This window comes from Lissotriton helveticus, chromosome 4_1 (genome assembly GCF_964261635.1).
Source record: "Lissotriton helveticus chromosome 4_1, aLisHel1.1, whole genome shotgun sequence".
NCBI lineage: Eukaryota > Metazoa > Chordata > Amphibia > Caudata > Salamandridae > Lissotriton > Lissotriton helveticus.
The window spans coordinates 681700253-681723924 of record NC_136063.1 but is presented as its reverse complement, the minus strand read 5'-3'; the positions used below and the strand labels follow the sequence as shown (position 1 = coordinate 681723924).

Here is a 23672-nt window from a genome sequence, read left to right as displayed (position 1 = left end):
AAAGTCCTTTTTGGGCTGGAGACCAAAGTGTGCAGCAGGTGCAGTCCTTATGAGTGAAGTCCTGTCTTGTGTAGTTCAATGGTCCAGCAGAGCAGTCTTTCTTCTTCTTGCAGTTTCAGGGAAGGGATCGGAGTTGCTGGGCAGCTCTCCAATATTTATCCAGTGTTACTTTGGTGGCATGCTGGAGGGCACCCCTAACCAATGGGGTACAGGGTGCAACCCAGAAGTATGACAACTACCTCCAAAGTCGTGCATATTCTTGACCCAGAAAGCATTATTCTTTAAAATCCAAGATGGAGAAACTCTGTCCTCGAGATCGGACTAAGCCATCCCACTGACATGGCTAACTTCCCCTAACACTCCCCTTTCAGCCCCTCTGCTAATTCAATTACTAGGGCTCCTGTCTGGCTAGGGGTGAAGGATGTGGGGTCGAGACTTTGTCCTGCTCTGGCATTTCCTCTTTAAAGACCAGTTTGGCTACTCCACCCCCACCTTTTGCTCTGCAGCTGCAGATCGTCTCCCAGCAGATGTACTTGACTCTTTGCAGGCCACTTCATATCTCATCAGAGAAGTTAAGCTCAGCCTTTCAAAGGCTGGCCAACCAGGAGAGGCTGCTAGAAGGAGGGATTTTGGCACAACAGAAAAGCAAGTTCTATCATTTATTTCTGTTATAGTTATATTAAATCTAACCATGGCAAGCTGTTGGATATATCATAATTATTCTTTTAAGCCTTTGAATTATTATTCTAGGTCACTCATGTCAATACTTTTGCTTTATTAAATTATTCCCATGTTCGCCTATGGATTCAATGTTGTACAATGTAGAAAAACTAAATTGGCAGTTATTCCTTCATCGGGGCATATAAACCAGATATTAAAATTTCCCTGCTTCTTTACCGCAACACTTCCAAAGAACTGCCACTGCGTGTGTCTCGAGCACTACTTCGACACAGAGTGGCCCTGCATGGCTTTCAAACGACGCATTGCCTTCAGCCCAGAGGTTTGACTTTGACGCCGTAGAATTGACACATCAAGCTGTTGATATCAATGCATCATCGACGCTGTGATGACTTTAGAAACAAAGGCCTCGCACCCGCAACCGACACATCACCTCCTCTGTGTAGTGCATCATCCTGGAGCGACAAAGCTTCAATGACCCTGCACCGCCTTATAGAACCAATGCAATACATGCATCCGCGATGCCTCATTTCCTCTGTGCCCCGCATTGTCTTTGATTTCCCAGGCATGCAATGTACTATAATGGGGTCTGCATGATTCCTGTATTCATCCCGTGCTCCATCGTGGTCAGACTGAATTTTGGGATTTCGCCAGGCCAGTTAGCCCCAGTTGGAGCTATAGACTTCTAAGTACTGCGTTTTGATGTAATCTTTAAAAATTCATATTTTGATGTGTGTATGCTGGATTTTTGTTGTTTTGGTCTTCTTTTACTCAGATAAATACTGGATATTTATTCTAAACTGGTGTGGAATACTTTTGTGGTGTGTTCACTGTGTTACTGTGTTTGTTTGTGCACAGATAGTTTACACATTGCCTCTTTAGTTTAGCCTGACTGCTCTGTGCCAAGCTACCAGATGGTGAGCACAGGTAAAGTTTTAGGGCCTCATTTTCAAGCCCATTGCACCGCATGTGCATCAGCTTTTTTGATGCACCAGCAGCACAATGGGCTTGCCCATATTTACAAGGCCACATAAAGTCACCCTGCATGACTTTTCATGGCCTTGTAAATATAAGCCCTTTTCATGGATTACTCTACATGAAAGGGACATTCCATGGGTGTTGCTATGGGTGTTCCCAAGCAACATTCATGGAACTTGACACAATTCCAGATTTACAACATTTTGTAAACTGAGTGTGTGTCAGAATGTGACAGTAGTGTTTTCCTCTTTCAGTGTGTGCTGCATTTTGCAACATGCATAGAAAAAGGAAAATACCATCAATGATTGGTTTTTTGCACGAAGGTGTCCCTTCCTGCACAAAAACAATCATCCCCGCAATGCAGGCACCCTTGCAACATGACGCAAGGGTGTCTATGTTGGCGCATGGATGCTGTTTGTGTGCCGGTGCAGGCGAGAAGGGCAGGAATGTGCCATATCTTGTAGATATGGCAAAATCAAGCACTTTTATTTTGATGCACAGCAGGAAGGCTGGCTGCACTGCAGAGCTTCAATATATAGCAAATGAGGACCTCAGTGTGCCCTACACTTACCCTGAATTGAGTGGGGGTTCCTACATGGACAGGGTGCATACCTATGCCAACTAGCGACACCATTTCTAACAATGGCAAAGTATTCACAGGTCCAAAAGTGTACTAAAGTGGTGGTGTCAGAGGTCCAGTATTTTTACTTTGGTACCTTGGTTTTGCAAGGTGGGAGAAGCTCCTACACAGTGACTTTTAAGTGCAGGGAATCCCCCTTTCTCCCCTGCCCTGGCTTCAAGCAGGCTGTAGTGACAATATATGGCCATTAGGCCTATTTAGTGGAGACAGGGCACAGCCTATTCAAGTGCAAGTAGGGATGTGCTTAGCCCCGCCCCCATCAAGCCAATTAATGGCCTATTAGGCCTATCAAGTCACACCAAAGTTATTACGTGTGGATGTCTAGAGGGAATGCATAAGGCCCATCTGTCACCCTCTCCAGATGTGTATTCAGAGACAGGCATAAGGCACAGAATGGTCAAAAGTAAAAAAATGCCAACTTTCTAAAAGTGCCATTTTCAGACTTGCAACTTAAAATCCAACTTTACCACAAATTGTGATTTTAAATTATGAGTCCAGAGACATCAAACTCAAAATTTCTATATTTTCCCAATTGGAAATTACACTTATAAAATGTTATGAGGTTATCCATATGTTAAGCTATGGAAGAGATAAGCCTTGCATTAGTGGAAAATGAATGTAAGAGTTTTTCACTACCTGGACACATAAAACTTAAAAGTAAATGTACAACTTTTCAAATACACTTCATCCTGGCATTTGGGCTGCCTATGGCCTACCTTAAGGGTTATTTATATGTATTCAAAATGAAGGCTTGGGCCTGGTAAAAGAGTTAACTTGCCAGGTCAACATGGCATCTTAAAACTGCACACACAGGCTCTGCAATGGTAGGCCTGAGACATGTTTAAAGGGCTACTTAAGTGGGTGGCATAATCAGTGCTACAGGCGGACTAGTCGCATTTAATTTACAGGCCCTAGGCCCATGTAGTGCACTTTACTAGGGACTTATAAATAAATGAAATATGCCAGTTGTGGATGAGCCAGTGTTACCCTGTTCTAAGTAGAGAGCACATACACTTTAGGAGTGGTAAAGTGCCCAGAGTAGTAAAGTCAACAAAAACGAATTTCCAATATTTTGGAGTGACCCTGCCAAAGGGCCAGCTTTCCCACCTTCTAAGATTGTCTTTTTCCTACGCTACATGATTTAACATTAACTGTGTTTTGTATGTCAATCCTGCATTGTTTACCATTGCTTTGTTTTCTATGTCATTCCCTCCATCACTGGTGATAAGAGACCGCAATGTGGGTTTGAGCATGCTACTGTAACTAATATATATTTAAATAAATAAATGATTTACATGCATATGGGGTACCTAATGAACCAATTTTACTAACAAACAGGACTCCTTTGTCAGTCAAAAATATGAAGTAATTGTATTTGTTTATAAACTTTATATACGTATTGGCTGTTTTCCGCCATGTAGTGTAGACTCGGTATAGTTTATAAGGAGACACCTCCTGAAGTTGCCTGCGTGCCAAACCATTGCTTGCTGGACAATCATAAGTGTTTAACCCCTTGCCCGCTGCGAAACTTTTGCCACGGTGCGGGTGATTTATGGCATGGGCGTGGTTCGGACGGCCCCCGGGCATGGTTCGGACGGCCCCCGGCCGTCCTCCGCACACGCCCACCGTGATGTCTTAATTCAACAACTTCAGCACTCCCACCAAAATCAAAGTTCAAGTACCAACACGTGACCTCTGTTCAACAATAAGTGGGGACTACCTCTTTCTCCTCCTCCTTCACACCGTAGGCCTTGCTGTAGTTGATGGGCGCGTCCCAGCCCTCCTGCTTGCAGAAGGCCTGGTAGAAAGCCGCGTTGACCAGAACACTGCTCGCCTTGAAGGGAGACGTCGGCGGAGGTAGCTCGGCGGTATTGGAGGCGGTAATGGGTGCGCCCTTCTCTTGATGGCGATTCTTTTTCATGCTCAGATCTAGAGTACCGTTCGCGTCGACTTCAATCTGAAATAAAAGATTATAGAGGCATTAAAAAGACAACAACGGAGTGTGCCCGACATGATGCGACCATGTGGTGCTTTTAAAGGATAAATGAAAGTGCAAGCTTTTATTTATATGTATCATACACTAAAGCCAGCTTTTAGAATTATGGACATCGTTCCATATTTAATTCTTCCGAAGAATTTGGTGCAACTGCATAAAGCTTTGCATGCTGCCGTGCTTAAACGCTGTAAGCAGAATTTAAATAAGGTGCTTGAGAGTATAAACCGCAGACAATAAATCTGAGTTTATTTAAAAAAAAGTTTAGCTTTAAATCGTCTTCTGCATTCTGATACTCTTATGGAGAAATATGACCCCAATTCACCAAAGAGCATTAAAGCACTTTCCAGCTCATCAGCCTACTTTCTGCTCAGGCACTCTTGGGTAGACAGAGAGCGAAACCATAATAAAAGCTCGGTGGGGTGTTTTCTCTGTGCACCGGAAGCAAAGAACCATCAAATAGCAGTTGGCGGTGCTTATGCCGGGACACAGTAGAATATTTGCATGCATTACCCCAGCACTAACTAATAACACGGGTTTTGAAAAGGAAATATTTGCATGTAAGCAAAGTTAACAGCGAGTTTGTTTTTGCAAAAGTAAAAAAAATATAAATATATTGAGTGATTCGTAAGTTTTGTTTTGAAAGACAGCTTTAAAGGCCAACACTGCGTTATATTCCGTTCAATAAAGCACAGGCGCTTGAAGGTTCAAGCTAAAAAGCTGAATGTGTGTGGTATTCGAATAGTTAAGTAGTAGGAAAGCTCTGACGAAAACTGTTTGACCCACAATGATGCTTTTGAAATTTGGCAGCAGTATTTACTTCTGCAATTCTCTGTTTCCACTCCCACGTGATGGTTGCACAGCTGATGAATGACACACTGCAGGAAACAAAAGTTGTAAGAGCTGCCTTCCTTCCCTCCTTGTTTTCACGGACTCTTGTTTATGACCACAAACCCTGGAGCAGACACAAACACGTTTTCCTGTTTCACTATCTTTTGGAAAAACAAACGTACCACCTTATCCAGTGTCTTTTTTCTGATCAAACCCAGTACAATTGTCACAGAACTGTCAGTCCTTTCTCAAGATCTTCTCAAAAGGTGTAAATTGTGTAGCATTGAGTAAGAGACCTCATTTCGTTGAAACATTTGGGAATTGGGAGAGTAAAGGCAAGCTCATGTTCTAATCCTGCATCTTTCGTGATTTCTCGGTGTAAATAAAACTTGTACCCGTTAGGCTACATGCTAGCAGCTGGCATTTAGAGCAGTAAAAGAAAATAAACCAACACACACTAAAATAATCGAGCATATCTTGATAGCTGCGCAGTTAAATCAAGGAATTGTTTTAGTCTTAAAAATGAATTTCCAAGACAAAATTATACAGCTCTGACAGGCAAAATTCCTGGGTCAAGTTTCATTTATGGTAGTGAGGTAGGAAAAGATGCATGGTAGCTGATCCTTGGACCATGCTTAGTGATACCTGCCCGAATGAAGTTGTCAGTGCTGTTGAGTTTTACTATCCAAATTTAGGAGGGGGGGGTTAGGAGGTAGTCACTAGTTCACCATAACCTGTATATGCAGATAGCAAATAAGTGGCTGCAACAAGGTAAATAACATTTTACACCGTCATCAGTATCTAAAGTCCCACTCCTAAATCTAGTACTGGGCAAAATACTACACACCTACAAGGCTTGTATGTCTCTCTCACAAAATGTCACTTATATGCATTCGCTGCCTCCTGAAACCGCTGTACAGCATCAACTGTCGCTCCCTTCTAGGGTTCCTAAAACAAGGACTCCCTTGCCTCAATTGGGTATACATATAAGGCCTCTGTACTTCAGTAACTGTAAGGCACATTGTTATAAACCCATACATTAACAACCTATCATGCAAAGCTACACACCCCTATATTTATGTATTGTGCAATTGCTCTTAACCATATTAAAAGTATCTGTGTCACACACTTTCATTGTGTGAGATCGACATAGATCTGCACCATTTCCCGTGTGTTTGGTGTTTTCTTCAGGATCTGGGGAGGTACATATCAGTAACTTTGGACGCCATTTTTCCAGTGTTGGCAAATCAGTTATGATATCATCAACTGATGGCAGAACTTGTCAGGCCACACCCTCCCACAAATTCCACCATAGGGTTGCGCCTATGGATTCTGGACTGCAACAATTATAATGTTTCCGTGCGGGTGTTGCTTCGACTTGGAAACATAGTGGCATGTCTAAGGGAGAAGTGGACTCTGCGCTACCCATGGCCCATCTGTCACACAGAGTCATGTGTTCTCACCCATGATTTTGTGGAAATGTTGGTAAACAGACTATTGAGTAAATCAAGTCGCATCCATTAGCTTTCAAACGCAATACTATTTTTTAAATACAAGCAAAAGTTCGGCATCCCATCACTTAAAAAACCTTGGCCAGTAAGCTTTGCCATAAATGTGCCATGTGGCCTTCTGAGTAGGGGTGTGTCCATACCCATACCCTACTAGTTGCCCCACTAACTACACTGCCCTGCCTTACAACAATTCTTCAGCACCTTGTCCCATATTCCATGTGGCCCAGTATGGGATGCAGTAATAATGGCGGATTGGATGTTTTCGAATTTGATAGGGTGAAGTCATTTTCGTTCGTTGGAAGCTCTGCCCTTCAAATGAGACACAAAATGCACATTTAAGAGACTACTGCATCATAATCCACATGCTCCATTATTTATTAGGAATTTCCCCCCTTTAAATTCCAGCAGGATTGAGCTTCCGAAATAAAACGTAGGGGCGACCGTTATCACACCCGTAATTATCAGTGGTGTTAAAAATCGCAATTCACTGGGTCAATCGCAGTGAGGCTCCTAATGATTTATCTTTTACAACATTCCTGGGTCCTTTAATTGCAGATTTTCCACCACACTTTTGTAATTTTGCGTATAATCACATGGGGGCCTAATTTATGAAAAGTGACGCATCACTGCGTGAAAACAGCAATGCGTCACTTTTCATTGCGCCCTCCTTGCGACACCAATGATGCATCATATTTACAGTATGACGCATCATGGCGCAAGGAGTTACAGATACGTCAGTATTATTGACGTATCTGTATGGCGCAAAAGTGATGCATTGCTGGAGTGTGTCACAAAAGTGACTCAACTCCAGCAATGCGTCCTTTCACATGGGGCAAGCCCCATGTGAAAGGGCCTGCGTCAGTCCTATGCCTGCTGTGAGGCAGGCGTAAGATATTGACGCATTTGCATCCTAGAAGTGGCGCAGTGAAATCTTATAGATTTCACTGCGTCACTTCTACGACCCTTTCTTGCGTCAATACGCCCCCTTGCATACATTATACCTGGTGTAGGTATAATGTGGCACAGTGGTTTACAAAGTGACGCATCTACCTAGATGCGTCACTTTGTGAATATGGCGCAACAAGGTGCATTTTTTATGCCACTGGTGCGTCACAAAAAGTGTCGCACTGGCGGCGTAAAAGTGACGCACAGCCTCATAAATGAGGCCCATGAGATTTACTAGAGTAAAATTCCTCAATTCCAGATTCCTGCATTTTTTGAGCAGCTAATTTGAACTGTGCACCAAAACTTTTAGGATGATGGGTTATTAGATATATATGACAACCTTCTGAATTTCGCAAAGCATACTTTTCCTATCGTCCAATAACAACTCGAAACCTTTTAGAAAAAGGAACGTTGCGAGACTGCTGTTAACCAACTTAATAACCGAAGAGGAGAGACAGAAGTACATTTTGGAAAATGTTTCCTTCAGTAAAAATATTTTTGGGACGTAATAGCCCCTATAATTCAGCAAAAAAGACACCCACTCTTCCCCAGAGCTCGGCTCTAGTAGGACATTCTCTAATTATTTTAATGATACAACGAATAGTTTCTTTTGCACTCACAGGTGCATCTCTTGCTTTGCACCTTTCCCTAGCTGCCAGTGCTCCCTACTTTCCAGCGGTTTACGAGACACAAGTGCATTGTTTTTTCCTGGCATACAGTCCATCTGCCAAGTGATGATGTAGTTTAAATATTCAAAGGCAGCTCTTGCGTTTCCTTGGTTGGTCGATAAGTTCAGATTTTAAATCACTCAGCTTAAACAGAGATATGTTTTATTATATTTAAGGAATGTAAATACACTTGTAATATGCACCCAGTAAGACGCTTTGCTTAGATCTTTCCGTCCCTTTTTTTTATAAATAGTTTAATCTGATGTGATAGTTTTAAACCTCCAAGCTGACAGCACAGCTTATCCAGGATAATAACTTAGTAACCACCACATCTTATGGCATCTGTACAATATCATGTGCATTATTCAGCCGCGTTAATCCATGCTAGTTACAAAGATACAAGATATTAACCCTATAGGAGCCAACAGTTGCTAGTGAATCGGTATCCTTTGGCGTGATCACAGATATCTGAAAAAATATAGTGCTTGCATTACAGAGATGAGGTTTATAGAACTATGGAAAATACAAATTTCGCATTGCTCTTATTTTTGTAATAATCAATACAAACGCCTTTTGCTACCAATATTTGCATGCATTTTACGCCCACATGGAAAGAAGCAGTGGGGTTACCAAACGAAAACCTTTTTTTTTCCTCACAAAATTGAAACTACAATTTGGAGGAAAAAGAAACACAATATTAAATAATACCCTATTCAAAGGAATATGCAGTTTTTATAATCTGGCATGACAGTGCAGCTGTTACCAGACAATTATGTGAATATCACTAGAGAGGGCTTTGTCTCTGTCCACATGTTGAGAGTCAGGAGATTGGGGAGAAGTGTATGCTTTCACAAAAAAGGTGCATGGCCTCCACACAGCTGTGGTTGCTTTATTTATTTATATATTTAGCTGGCCAACTTGAACATTCAGGGGCCCACAGATGACATTGTAATATAATTTATGGTGTTTTTCTTTGACCTCAGTACAGGTGGAAGTCATTAACCTACATGGATTTTTAGGTATGGTTTGATGGTGCATCTCTCACCTCACCTTTTAACCAACATCTATATCATTGTTCAGTTCTTTGCTTCCACACAAATACATATCCATTCCCATGCTAGCTGATTGTAATGCTTCACATTACAATACAACATTCTTTTAAAGCTAGACCTATTGGCACTGTCAATGCTTGTTACCAATACTGTTCGTGCCCCTCTTCTTTCTCTATCCCAATTCAAAGTTGTGAACAGAAAGTAATAATCTTCCCCGGTACATTCCCAAAGTTAAACATTAACGGTGCGTGAACCAGATAGTTACTATATGGGGATCCCTGCATGAAGCAGATGTGGAACAATGAGATTATGGCCCTGATTACGATGTCGATCGGAGTTGCCTCCGACCGACATCGCTGCAGATTGGGAACCGACGGACCTCAGGTCGGTGGTTCCGACCCCACATTCCATTGTTCAACGGGAGCTTGTGCGGCTGGCCAAAACCGACGCAGCACAAGCTCCCATTGAAACATGGAAGTTTTTAAAAATCTCTGCACCATGTGGCAGGCACCTCACAGTGCCTGCCACATGGTGCAGGGATGTTAAGGGGGGCACCATGGGAGCCCCTCCAGGTCCACATGCAGAGGGCCTAGGGGAAGGGGGCTGTTGTAAATGAAAGTTCTGGAGGCTGTAGAGTAGATTATTGGTAGATTTATTGGATCATAGTTCCAACTAAGTAAGATGATGGTTAAGTCCCACCAGGAGCAGCCTTCCTTCTGCTCAGCCCATTCTCCAACTGACTCTCTCCAACCTCCACATTCCACAGCATCACCACATATCAACCTTCCACATCTCAGTCACACTGGCTGAGCAGCAGGTATAACAGGGGCCCTGCTAAGAGCCCCCAATGTCGCTTTCCAACAGCCTTTTCTTGTCGGAAAGGCTGACATGGAAAGGCTGTCGAAAATCGATATCATAATCCAGACGGCAGAAACAATATCCTTATGGGATTATGAGGCCTTTCTGACCTACCAAGAAGCTCCAAGAGCCCATCACATTGTTTCGGACAGTCCTTCTGACTGATGCCTCGACTGCATGCATCCAAATGTGTCAGTCGGACCACAGCAGTATATTCGCTTCGGACAGCAACCGCCAAGCTGTCGGTTGTGGTCCGAACTGCATCCTAATGAGGCCCAATGTGTTTTCTGGGATTTAATTTATTCGCATACTTGGACAAAAAGCAGCGCAGCAAAGCTGTTTGGAAGAAGCAGTATGTTTTTGTTGCTACCACACTACCAACAATCAGAGCATTTAAGACAAGAGCTGGAACATGAAACAGAGGGCAGGGAGTCCAGTGACTCAGTCAGTGTCCTGTATGCTCTCAGGCATATAGCTGATAACATATTGCTCAGCAGGACTAGCATATAACTTGCTTACTGCATAACATAATTTAATATTTTTAAAATCCAAAGCAATTTCTTTTAGGCATTTTTAATACTCAAGGTGGTACACTGAGGTATATAATTTAACAACAAAACAAAAGCACCAGTTGAGCGGCCGACGTGCTGGGACACAGTAGGAAATACAAGAAAGAGTTAATATAATTGCCCTGCTGTGCAATACAACATCTGCCTCCACATTGTTTGATTTGCTGTGCCACATTAATTTTTCTCTATTTGATGCTTTTTTTTTTTTGAAGAGTGTTTTGTTGCCTTTCAGTCACTAAAGAATTAAGGTATGCAGCAAAAATCTTTCAGATGTTAGAGTTAGGGGTGTTCGAGTCCAATTGAGTGTACATAGGAAACCATGAGCAACATATATTAGCAGTGTCCCCTGCTGTGCATGGAGACCAATTATGGGCAATTTGAATTATTTCATTTTTGGGCCCCTTCTAACCACATACAGTCCCTTTCAAACTCTCTTTAATGGGCAATGTTTAGTCTATCCCTTAGCTAGTTGCCATAGACTTCTAGGGCCCTGCTTCCAAGTTTCTTGCACTTACAGGTACAATGATTGATCAAGTTTTCAATCACAGATTTTTTGGTAACACTTAGGAGGTTGTGGTTTTCAGGAGCTGTCAAGGACTCTTTTACTAATAGGCTTTGCGCACAACATTGACAATATTGAACCTGATCCTTGTATCCCTGAATCGAATGGGAGTCAGTGAATCGGGTATAGGGATGGTTTATGTGGTTGTGATTTTGGAAGTAAATGCACCCGTTAGCCACTAGATGATACAGTCTTTGCATACTTAAAATCTCTTTACTAGACTGGTGCAGATGTTATTACATTGATGAATGCCTCTTGTGATCTCCGATTCAAGGTCAGCATGGAATAGCAGGAGGAAGTTATGAAGAATGAAGACCTGCATGTTGATGGCATTGATAAATGCATTTGTTTAAAAAAATTATCATTGAGTTGAAATCAGGAAGAATTGCCAGGTACCATACTTTCAGTAAGGCCACTATGGGCTTTTGTAGTTTTAGGAACCAGTCAAGTGGCAATAACTCTGACTCTAACACTCCAGCATCAGAATGTTGGTCTTCTTTGTACATTTTGAAAAAGGGTATATTTTTTCATCAAGAGGAACACATGGTGTAGGCAACATGGCTGAAAGCCTAATTTATTGGTTTATCAAGCCAGAAAGGAATTTGGGTCCTATACGTGAAAACGTAAAAGGTCGCTTGGTACTGGTCTTCATAGCTGTGCCAGAGTGTTCTGGCATATTTTGAACATTATGCATTTTGTCAGCAAAATGAAGGCACTTTCATGTAGCGTTTGAGAATGACTCCTATTAGCTACGTGGTGCCTGTGCTTGGAGAGGTACGGTTAGACTAGGTTTTTCAGAGACTAGACAGTAGTTCCATGTACGGTGTCTGGATGAGAGGATAAAGAGTCTTGTTTTCCTCCAAGATGAGAAGGAGCTCTTTGCTGATGTGACAGGATCAGTTTCAGTGGCCTTTGTGGCCTGAAGCCTAATTGATGGAAACAAAGATGATATTTGAGTTCTTTTGCGCCTTTGTGAAGTTGATAAGTAGCCAGGGCTAGATATGAATTGTTCTGGGAATGGGTGATGGTTCTTTGGAGCTTCTTCTAGCTTCAAATAATTCCAGTTTGAATGAATGGTTCTGATATCTATTGTGACTTAGAAATTATTTTATGCCCAAAGCCCAGCAAAATGCTATGGCCATGTTGGACGATTTGGTTTGTGTTAACATATTTGGGACTTCCTCGAGAGGGTAGCAAAGCACATTGTAATATAGGTGTGGCGATGTATGGGTATTGACTTGAGTCTGGGCAAATTTGGTTATTTTGGGCTCAAACAACTTCTGTAGTTTCTTACACTGTGATGCATAGAGGTTGTTATTTTTACATACTCTCACTAAATATTTAATATCTCATAATGGATGGCACAGCATATGTATAGAAATTAAATATACACTATGTATGTACTACAATGGGCAGGGAAGGGAATTGGGTTTTGAGTTCAGGAGGATGAAACCCTACTCAAGCTGCAACCACAACTCTTTTCAGGATGAAACACAAGCAAACACCAAATTACCCTGTGCGCATCCTTCTGGTAGCGTGGCACAAAAGCAGTAAGGCTTAACTTAGAGGTAATGTGAAAATTATGCATGCAGCACTTGAAAATAGTAATAAAGTGAAACACAACACAAGAAAAATCCGATGCCACTTTAGAAAAATAAAGTAAAATGTAAGAAATGATATGGTACAAATTTGACATAAATACAATCAGTAGTACTGGAGACTTGTGATTTTAAATGATTAGGTAAAAATAGTGCTAAAAAACACAAAAGTACCAACTGTGGTATCCGATCATGCAGACCAGGATAAAGTCTCAAGTTCAGGCCATCAGCGATAGAGGACAGGCCGGATACAGGGATCAAGTTGTACTTTAAATCCTGGTTGCAGAGTGTTGCGGCTTGCAGTGGAGTTACTGAGGAGCGATGCAATGTTCGTGATGAGGATAGTCATGCAGCAGGGGTTCCGGTGAGCTGTGAGGCTATGGTGAAGGCTTGCACGGAGACCACTGCATCAGTTCTGATGAGCTGCGAGGTCTGGGTAGAGGATGCGTCATGAAGCGGTGGTTCCGATGAGCTGTGTGGGCTGCGCTGCTGGCTTGCATCAGGGCTGCGTCACACTGCATCGATTCAGATGAGGCACTCCTAAGAGCTGTGTTGCAGCCTCACAAGTGTTTAGGACTTGAGGGGCACCACTTGGGGGGGGTTAGGACTCACTGCAGGCAGAGTCCAGGTGCATTCCTCAAGATGGTTGATGCTTTTTCTGTCCCTGCGGCTGCGATCAGGAGGGCCGTCAGCAAGCCCTTGTTGTCACTCTGGTGGTTCTGTGTTCCAGCTGCACAGCCAGTCTTTCTCGCTCCGGCAGCAGAGCAGCAGAGTAGCAGGGTAGTCGGACAGTCATTCTAGGAGCAGAAAAGCACAGCATCCCTCCTTCTGAGTCTTCTACAGGTCTATAAACATACTGAAGAGTTAGATCTGAGTTCCTACTTTGAAGTGGGCGAAGCTTCCAGAGCCCTCCCCCTCTAGGGAGGTGTCTGGAATTTCCTTTCTCACTACCCTAGCTCCAGCTTGTCTGGGGTCACTAAAGACTAAGTGTGCTGAAGCAGAGTCTTTGGATCCTTGTTATGTGCAATTGTGGTAGTTGACAGCTCCGCCCTCCCATCAAGTCTGAGATGGCCAATCCTGGCAATTCCTATCCCCTCTTTGTTTCACTGTCTGTGAGTAATACACAAAGACAAACTGCCAGCTACACCTAGTCATGTGATCCAGGTTACAGGCTTCAGGCAAATATTAAAGTGGCTAGGTAGTCAACAAACCTATGAAATAAAACTAGGTAATGAGCTAACAAGTTCTGGCTAATGCACCTGCACTCAGTGAGTGGTACAGTGACCTGAGAACACTTTGTGCAGTGTTGGACCTGGCCCTTTTTGCAGGGTTATCCCCAAACTTTTTGCCTTCGTCCTCCTATTTTCTCTGACCTATTTGTGTTGGCTCTAGGACTCTGGGCACCTTAACACTGATTTACCACTGTGTATCAGTGCTAAACTGCATATGCTTTCTGGTGTAAATGGTAATTGTGATTGGTTATCCATGATTGACATATTTGATTTACTGGTAAGTTCCTAGTAAAGTGCACTGTGTGTGCCCAGGGCCTGTAACTGAAATACTACTAGTGGCCATGCAGCACTGATTGTGACACCCACACGAGTAGCCCTGCAAACAGGTCTAAGGCCTGCCACTGCACTATCTGCAGGTGATGTTTTAAACTGCTATGTCTACCTGGCCAGTGCACCCACTTGCCAGGCCCAAACCTTCCCTTTTATTACTTGTAAGGCGCCCATTAAGTAGGCTCAAAGTAGCCCCATGGGCAGGGTGAATTGTATGTGAAAGGTAGGATATGGACTGGTGACTTTTACATGACCTAATAGTGAAATACCGCTATTATCATTTTTCACTAATGCAAGGATTATCTCTCCCATAGTTTATCATTGGATCTGCCTTACAACCCTTTACAAGTGCAACTTTCAATTGGGAAGAGATAGAGATTTGCAATTTAGGTTCCCTGGACTCAGAATTTAAAAAACACAACTTTCTCTTAAGGTGGTTTTTAAATTGTGTGTTTGAAAATGCCACTTTGAGAAAGAGGACATTTTCTTGCTTTACAATCCTGTGCCTCTGCCTGCCTGTGGAATCCAAGTCTGATTCAGACTGACAGTTGGGCTGTTTGTGCATTCACTCTAGACAGTCACATAAAGGGTGCTGAGATGTGCCCTGCATTTACTGATTACCCATCACCAGGCTGATGGTCCTTCCTGGGCTAGAGTGGTGGGAGGAGTTGTCACCGACACCTGAATAGGGCTGTGCCTGGCCTCTCACAATGTTGTCTCCACCTCCCTGAAGTGTGTCTGGAGTCAGGACAGGGCAAGGCACAATCTGTGCACTACCAAAACTATCCTTTGAGTAATGCCAACTTCAAAGGGGAAAAGAGGTATAAGTATTGGATCTGCAACCCCAGGCTTTTAGAACACTACTGGATCAAGAGGAGACTTTGTCAAGAGGAAGAGGTGGGGGGCTGTCAGGAGGAATACTGCCCCTTTGCTGTGTTGCTTTGTTGGACTGGCCTGCAGGGGCTGCTTCTGTCTTTGAGAGGGCCAAGGCTGACCTTTGCTTTGGTATCCTGCTTGGAAGATTCTTCAACGGCTTGTATGTGCTTGCCTCCTGTTATGAAGTCTCAGGGCCAACAAAGACTTCACCCTCAGCATCCCTGTACCCTGCTGCTGGGAATTCTGACCTGCCCAGTGTTGCCAATTCCAGTTCTGGGCTCTTGGAGGTGGATCCTGCTGCAGAAGACTAAAAAATCGATGCATCGCCTTCTCCAGCTCCTGTTTTTCTGATCCAGCACTGCATTGCAGGAGAAATTTCCACACACCACCGAAGTGCAGCCAAAGAAATTGACGCAGCGTATGTCTGGGGAGGAAGAAACCAGAGCACAGAGTCTCTGATGACCGAAACCCCGCTACAACTTCAGAACATGCCCTGTTGTGCGGCTGAAAGAATCGACGCATCACCCGTTTCCAGCTGGAAGAAGTGGCACAGCAACTGTTTCCTCGCTGCTGCATCGACTCCAGTGCACCAGGATTTGCATGCATTGTTCCTGTGTGCCAAGATTTCCATTGCATCATCCGTAGAAGAGAACTGACTTCAAATTTCCACACATCTCTTCTCCTTAAAGCCTGGCACAGATGCAACACTTCTCCTGTGTGCAGCAGAACTGACGCATAGCATTCCCAGGGACTCAAGAACCAACGCATTACTGTGATTTCCCATTCTTTTCTCTATGGCTGTTTTTTCCTGTGGATTTTGACTCATCAAAGGTACTTTGTTCGAAAAGCACCACATCCATAGAGTTCTATGGACAGAATTGCTTAAACCTTTCAAAAATTATATTGCCACTGGCCATTGTCCCAAAAGCTTGGAATCAGGAACTGATTATCCCCCTCATTAAAAAGGCGACCTTGGATCCCAAGTTTGGTCGAGTTTTTGCCCAATCTCTCTGCTCACTGTCATTGCTAACGTTTGTGAGAAGATTGCCAATAAGCAATTGACCTCTTGTATTGAACAACATGACCTCCTGCTTCTGGCCCAATAAGGTTTCAGGGCCTCTTACAGCATGGAGTCAACATTGGTGGAAATTGCTGAAACCATTCACGAGACCTTGAATGCTAGGGGCCGGGCAGTACTGGTTCTGTTTGATCTGTGTGCCGCATTTGATACTGTCCCCCATTCACTCCTCCTAGCCCGTCTGCAGAAGCTAGGTATCATGGGTTACGCCAGTAAGTGGATAAAATCTTTTTTGTAAGGCAGAACCCAACAAGTTTGGAGCCCGCCTGTTACGTCTACTACTCAAGCTCTTTGGATGGGGGTCCAGCAAGGGTCTGTGCTGAGCCCACTTTTTTTCAATATTTACATAACCCCTCTTATTCAGCTGGCAGAGGAGTTGGGAGCTAAAGTTATCACCTATGCCGACAACACTCAGCTCTTGTTCACCTGGAAGAAACATGAGGCATCCACTGCCCATGTTAAAACTTGTCTTGAAGCTGTGTTCAATTGGCTTACGTCCGAGCAGCTCAAATGTAATGAGGATAAAACCAAGATGTTATTCTTCGGTGAGTTCCCCCCTTGTTCTGGCATACTTTCTGGCCAGATGAGTCCCCCAGGTCCTCCCCTCTGGGCCTCCCAGTGAAACATATCAGGATTTGGTTTGACAAAAAGCTTAGTTCCTGCAACCAAATCAGTAAATTGGCAGGTACCTGTTTTGGCATCTTGAAGATTCTTAAAAAAATGTTTGCCTCTTTTGCCCCTAGCAGCAAAAGAAACGGCCACTCGAGCCCTTGTTACTTCTCGTATTGATTATGCGAACGTACTGTACGTCGGTTTACCTGGCTACCTCTTGGACAGACTACAGATGGTCCAAAATGCTGTAGCCTGATTGCTTCTCAATCTCCCCAAATTTACCAGTGTCAGGCAGCATCTGCGCAACCTGCACTGGTTACCTGTGAAGGCAAGGGTTACATTTAGGGCCCTAGAAACGGCCCATGCTGCTCTTTATGAGTATGGCCCTGCCTATCTCAGGAAGCGCTTTCAATTCTACGTCCCCAGCAGGCACTTGGGTTCCTCTAACATGCTAATGGCAACCATTCCCAGATTCCGCCTGAAAAGGAAGGGTGGCAGTTCTCTGACCTACTTGGCCGCTATGGTTTACGTCCGAACCTACATCCCACCACCCAGACTAGGCAACAACAACAACCAACTCAAGTGCATCCTGCTCAACACCCGCTCCATCCACAAGCACGCCGTTGAACTCTGGGACCTCCTCGATACAACAGCACCAGACGTCGCCTTCCTCACAGAAACCTGGATGAACGCCTCCTCAGCCCCCGACATAGCCGTAGCCATCCCGGATGGCTACAAGATCACCCAAAAGGACCGCGTCAACCAACCCGGAGGAGGAATCGCCATCATCTACAGGAACACCATAAACGTCACGACCAACTCCGAAGATGCCCTCACCACCACCGACCCCCTACACTTCCAGATCCACACTGACCCCAAGACCACCCTCAGAAGAACCCTGATCTACAGACTCCCGGGCCCACATACACAATTCAGTGAAGCCATCGCTGACTTCATCAGCCCACATGCCCTCGCCTCATCAGACTACATCCTCCTAGGGGACCTGAACTTCCACCTGGAGAACAACAATGACAACAACACCACCACCCTGCTCGACAACCTCGCCAACCTCGGACTCAAGCAACTGGTGAACACCCCCACCCACTATGCCGGCCACAAGCTCGACCCCATCTTCTCTGCCAGCAGCCACGTTGCCTTCAGCCACTCCACCGGACTACACTGGACCGACCACAGTTGCATCCACTTCACCTTTAAGAAGACTACATCCCACCACTGCCCACAACAGATCCCCCGTAGATGCTGGAGCAAAGTCACCGCAGACCAGCTAACCACATCACCGAGCCAGATCCCACCTATCACCACCACTGACACTAACGACGCAGCCCGCAACCTCACACAGTGGGTCGTCAACTGAGCCGACACCCTTGCACCACTGAAGAACCCTCCGGGCAAGCCCGGCAACAGGAAAACAACATGGTTCACCGACGACCTCAAAGAATCGAAGAAATCCTGCCGAACCCTCGAGAAAACATGGCGCCGCAAACAGACGACAAAAAACATGACAGCCCTCAAAAACGCCACCCGCAAACACCACTAGCTGATCTGCACCACCAAAAAGACATCGTTCAAAGAACGGCTGGACAACAACACACACAACAGCAAGGAACCCTTCAGCATCGTAAAAGAGCTCTCCAATCCCAACACCAACAGCAACGACATCACACCGTTGCAAGACCTCTGCAACTTCCTTGCCACGTTCTTTCACTGCAAGATCGACGATATCCACAACAGCTTCAGGGCCCAGACTCCGCCCCCAGCCACCGAACCAAAGCCCCCTACAACCACCCTCAGCACTTGGACTCCCATCAACACCGAAGACACCGCCCACGCTATGAACACCATCCACTCTGGCTCTCCTTCCGACCCATGCCTTCACCATATCTTCAACAAAGCCGACACCATCATCGCTCCCCACCTACGGAACTTCATTAACAAGTCCCTCGCGTCCGCCACCTTCCCAGAGAGCTGGAAGCACGCAGAGATCAACGCCCTACTGAAGAAACATATAGAGGACCCTAAAGACCTCAAAAACCTCCGCCCCATCTCTCTTCTTCCCTTCCCGGCAAAAGTGATCGAGAAGATCGTCAATAAACAGCTGACCGCATTCCTCGAGGCCAATGGATCCCTCGACCCATCCCAGTCTGGATTTCGTGCCAACCACAGCACCGAGACCGCCCTCATCGCAGCCACTGACGACATCAAGACCCTACTCGACAACGGGGAAACCACCGCCCTCAACCTCCTAGACCTCTCAGCCACTTTTGATACAGTCTGCCATTGCACCCTAATAACCCGCCTCCACAACGCCGGGATCCAAGGTAAAGCCCTGGACTGGATCACCTGATTCCTCTCCGACAGAACCCAGAGAGTCCGCCTCCCTCTCTTCCGCTCGGCGGCCACCGAGATCATCTGCGGTGTGCCCCAAGGCTCATCGCTCAGCCCAACCCTCTTCAATATCTACATGAGCCCCCTCGCCACCATCGCACGCAAACACAACCTCAACATCATCTCATACGCCGATGACACCCAGCTGATACTCTCCGTCACCAAAGACCCAGCCACCGCCAAATTCAACCTCCAGGAAGGAATGAAAAACGTTGCTGAATGGATGAAACTCAGCCGTCTGAAACTGAACTCAGACAAGACGGAGGTCCTCATCCTCAGACCATCCCCATCCACCTGGTACGACTCCTGGTGGCCCACAGAACTGGGCACCGCACGGACACCCACTGACCACGCACGCAACCTGGGATTCATCCTGGACTCCTCTCTCATGATGACCAAGCAAGTCAACGCCATCTCATCATCTTCATGCTTCAACACTCTGCGCATGCTCCGTAAGATCTTCCAGTGGATCCCTATCGGAACAAGAAAGACGGTCACCCAGGCCCTTGTCACCAGCCGACTAGACTACGGGGACGCCCTATACGCAGGAACCACAGTAAAACTTCAGAAAAGACTCCAACGCATACAGAACGCAGCCGCATAACTCATCCTGGACATCCCCTGCCACAGCCACATATCAGCCCATCTGAGAGACCTGCACTAGCTCCCCGTCAACAAAAGTATCACGTTCAGGCTCCTCACCCACGCACACAAAGCGCTCCACGACACAGGTCCCGAATACCTCAACAACCGCCTCACGTTCTACACTCCAACACGCAAACTCCGCTCCGCCAACCTCGGCCTCGCCACCGTCCCACGGATCCGCAGAACCACCACCGGAGGAAGATCATTCTCCTACCTGACGGCAGAGACGTGGAACTCCCTCTCCGCCCACCAACTACTGACCCAGGACCACCTCACATTCAGGAAACACCTCAAGACCTGGCTCTTTGAGCAGTAGCGGACACTCCCCCCCACCCAGCGCCTACAAGTGTTTTGATTGATTGATTGATATGGCTTGGAACTCTCTCCCTTTTGACCTACGCATCCTAAAGAACCCTATCCAATTTAGAAAAAAAACTTAAAACCCTCCTCTTCAACTGAGCAGGTTCCTGTTTCTCCTATTCTTTTTCCTTTCTGTTTCTAGCTCTTGAGCTCACGCCGGGGCACTCTCAGGAGTAGCTGTGCACATTATAAACTCCGCTAACATAACATTACATATTTGGAGTTCCCTCTGTTGGATTTTTGTCGTTTTGGTCTTGTTTGGTTTAGATAAAAATAGTTTATTTTTCTAAACCAGTGTGGTGTCCATTTGCAATGTTTTCACTGCTTTACTGTATGTGTTTAGTACAAATACTTTACACATTGCCTCTGAGATAAGCCTGACTGCTCGTAACACCCTACCAAAGGGGTGAGCATGGCTGTCTTGAGTGTGTAACTCGCTTACCCTGTCTAGAAGGAAGGGTCTCTACTTGGACATGGTGTATACCACTGCCAACTAGAGACCCCCATTTTTAACATTGGTGGCAGTGGTGGGATAGGACATACAGTGATTGGTGTACACTACTTCATAGCGCAGGTCATCATATGCCACATATTTTATTCTTTTCCTTTTCCTTTTTAAGTTCTTTGTTTGCCTTCTGGATATTTTGTTGATACTTAGAACACTGGTTGATTGCTGTACCTGTGAGGCCTTAATAAAATTGCAATCAACTGCTGGAACATGTGCACTTATTCTATGTTAAGGGTTTGCTCTGCCCCTTCACTATAACTTCCTCGCTCCAGAATGTAATGAGGTAAACACCTATGAGAAGCAAATCAGGGCTACCATCTGTTCTGAGATGGTCCTAAGGCAGGGGGCTGATAAGAGGACTGGGAAGAAGAAGATTATGACCTAGGGTACTGAAGACTAATTGTAGGTAATTTGTGAATTACTTCCTGGCCCAGCTTCCTCTTCCCAGTCCTTTCTTTGAGAGGATGTAAACAAGACAATAATGAAGAACACCAAAGACAAAGCTGAGATGCATATACAAACAAATAAAAATCTTTACTTATCTATGCATGAATCAATGGTTTCTGACATTTAGACATCATAAAACTTTTCTTGTACTGAATTTAAAACAACTAAGTGATAATATTTAACAAAAGTAAGCGAGTGGGCCCATGTAGCCACTTTACAGATCTTCTGCAGTGGAACTCCACTTACTTCTGCTCAGGAAGGACGTAAGCCTCCCACATGGAGGTTACTTACCTACTGCAGTGTATAGCTGACAAATGATATAATATATCCAACCACTTAATGTAGCTATTGAGAGTTATTCTTTTCATGGGACCCTCCCCCCAAAGCTCATAAATATTGGGTCAGAAGAATGGAAAACATTTAGCATGAAATAAATAGATCAAGCACTATGTACATTTAGAGGATGAGGAGGACCTTCTATTCCTTTGGACTGAAATACTGAAGACAATGTTAACCCCTGTGAAAAGGGAAATTGAGAGGAAACATTTTGGATGAACCCTTTTCTTGGTCCTAGAATCCCTCTGTCCAGAATTATTTTTTTTAAATGGAGCTGAAATGACTAAATCCCTATCTCAAATACTCTACTATCTGAAGTCATCCCAATTAAACATTCCACATTTTCTGATACACAGTGTAAATTCCGGAAAGTAAAACGTTCAAGGGGGAGGCTCTTACAAGAAGGGATAGAACAGTGTATCATAGGATTATGTTCAAAAACGTTTAAAAAACCTAGTGACCATAGACATAATTTCAGCTAACAAAGACCAATATTTTCTAAAATGACAGATAGTTACATATTAAGCATGCAAGGCAAAAAAAATCAAGTCCTTTTGAAATTCTTGGATAGCTAAAACTACCTATCTAGAATATCTATGTAATTGGAAACCTTCCCTCTCAACATCCATGACCTGAAAAGAAGACTGATGGGAGCTAGATGAAATGGACGAGAAAATTACAGAGGAGGAAGAGATATACAAAGATGAATGGGTGAGCAGGAGGGGGATTGTGGATTACAGCCAGATTCAGAAGAAATGGAAACTATAAATGGAGCTTGGTATGTAGCCACAAAAACAAGGACATTCCCTGACAAAAACTTTAGCTAAGGCATAGTTAAGACAGACAGTAGACAAACATTGCACACAACATAAAACTTCAAAGATTGCACTTAGACAAATTGATGGAACATGTCGACTTTCTCCATATAAAAAAGGCATTTTCCAGCCATTTTGGAAGCACCTCAATCCTGCCTGGACTCAGGGTTTTAACTAATGAATCTTACAGATGGCCAAATGGTTCCTTTTCTGAGAATTTCTTAATTAAGCATGATTTTCAAAATCAGTACTTTTGAGACATTTCTATAAGGAAAAGGACATTCCTTTTCGAGGTGGTCATATGATCCCCCTGATGCTTGGGTGTAGCAGATAAACCTAATTATTGAACCTCCATCTTGTTTTGTAAATATTTTCCCTCAATTAATGGCTCTTCCCTTTCCTCCGGCATATGTTTTCATTTTCCTAGTTGTTGTAGTATTGCAAAATGGTGCCTATATGGCCCCAAGATGAGCACATTTTATCAGAACAGATTCCAACAACCAGTCAGTATGATTCCTCACTCTTTTAATGGCTATCTAGCAGAAACTATTGTCTCAGCCAATCAGCTTCAGTTTTATGTTTAAAAATGTGACTCTCAACTTGAAAAAAAAGAACACTTTCTATATTTTCTTATTTCATGAGGATAATAGCTGGCGCGCGTTTACATCAAATAGAGAAATCTCAGTTGTTTAAACCTTTTCTTCCTGCCACATCTGATGCAATTCAGTCCAGTAATTTTTGCTGTGCTTTTGAGAAAAAAAAACTGCGATTTTGTAGTAAAAGTAGCGTTTGTACCCCCTTATTACTTTAGCTCTTCCTTGACCATCGTGCTCAAAATAATAGGCCGATTAAAAAAGTTGGCCTTTATTGGAAAGAATATTACATGAAATGTGTTTTCACTGCTTGGATTTAACCCCTCTACTCTGGTTAAATAACATTGTTTATAACCTGTACACATAAAAAACAGCACAGCAAAAATCCTGAGGCCGATTCTTAAAAGCACATAAAAGTAAGTAAACGAAAACACGTTTAGGCCCAAAACATATTTAAACGGGAATATAATTGGAATATGCATGGAAAACTCAGATACAGTTAGTACAAACAGAAAGAGCCATACCTTCTTTTCACTTTTTCCAATAGTAGG

The 23672-nt window shown here is 44.2% G+C and overlaps 1 protein-coding gene across 1 annotated transcript in view; it reads right to left on the bottom strand.

Annotated features, from left to right (window-relative positions):
- The window catches only part of ST18 (ST18 C2H2C-type zinc finger transcription factor), a 184650-nt gene that overhangs the window by 72705 nt on the left and 88273 nt on the right, over positions 1-23672 (bottom strand). Inside the window, exon 8 of the mRNA XM_078685664.1 lies at positions 4017-4253. Within this exon, the coding sequence (XP_078541790.1) occupies positions 4017-4253 (237 nt within the window). The remainder of the gene's footprint in view (positions 1-4016; positions 4254-23672) is intronic.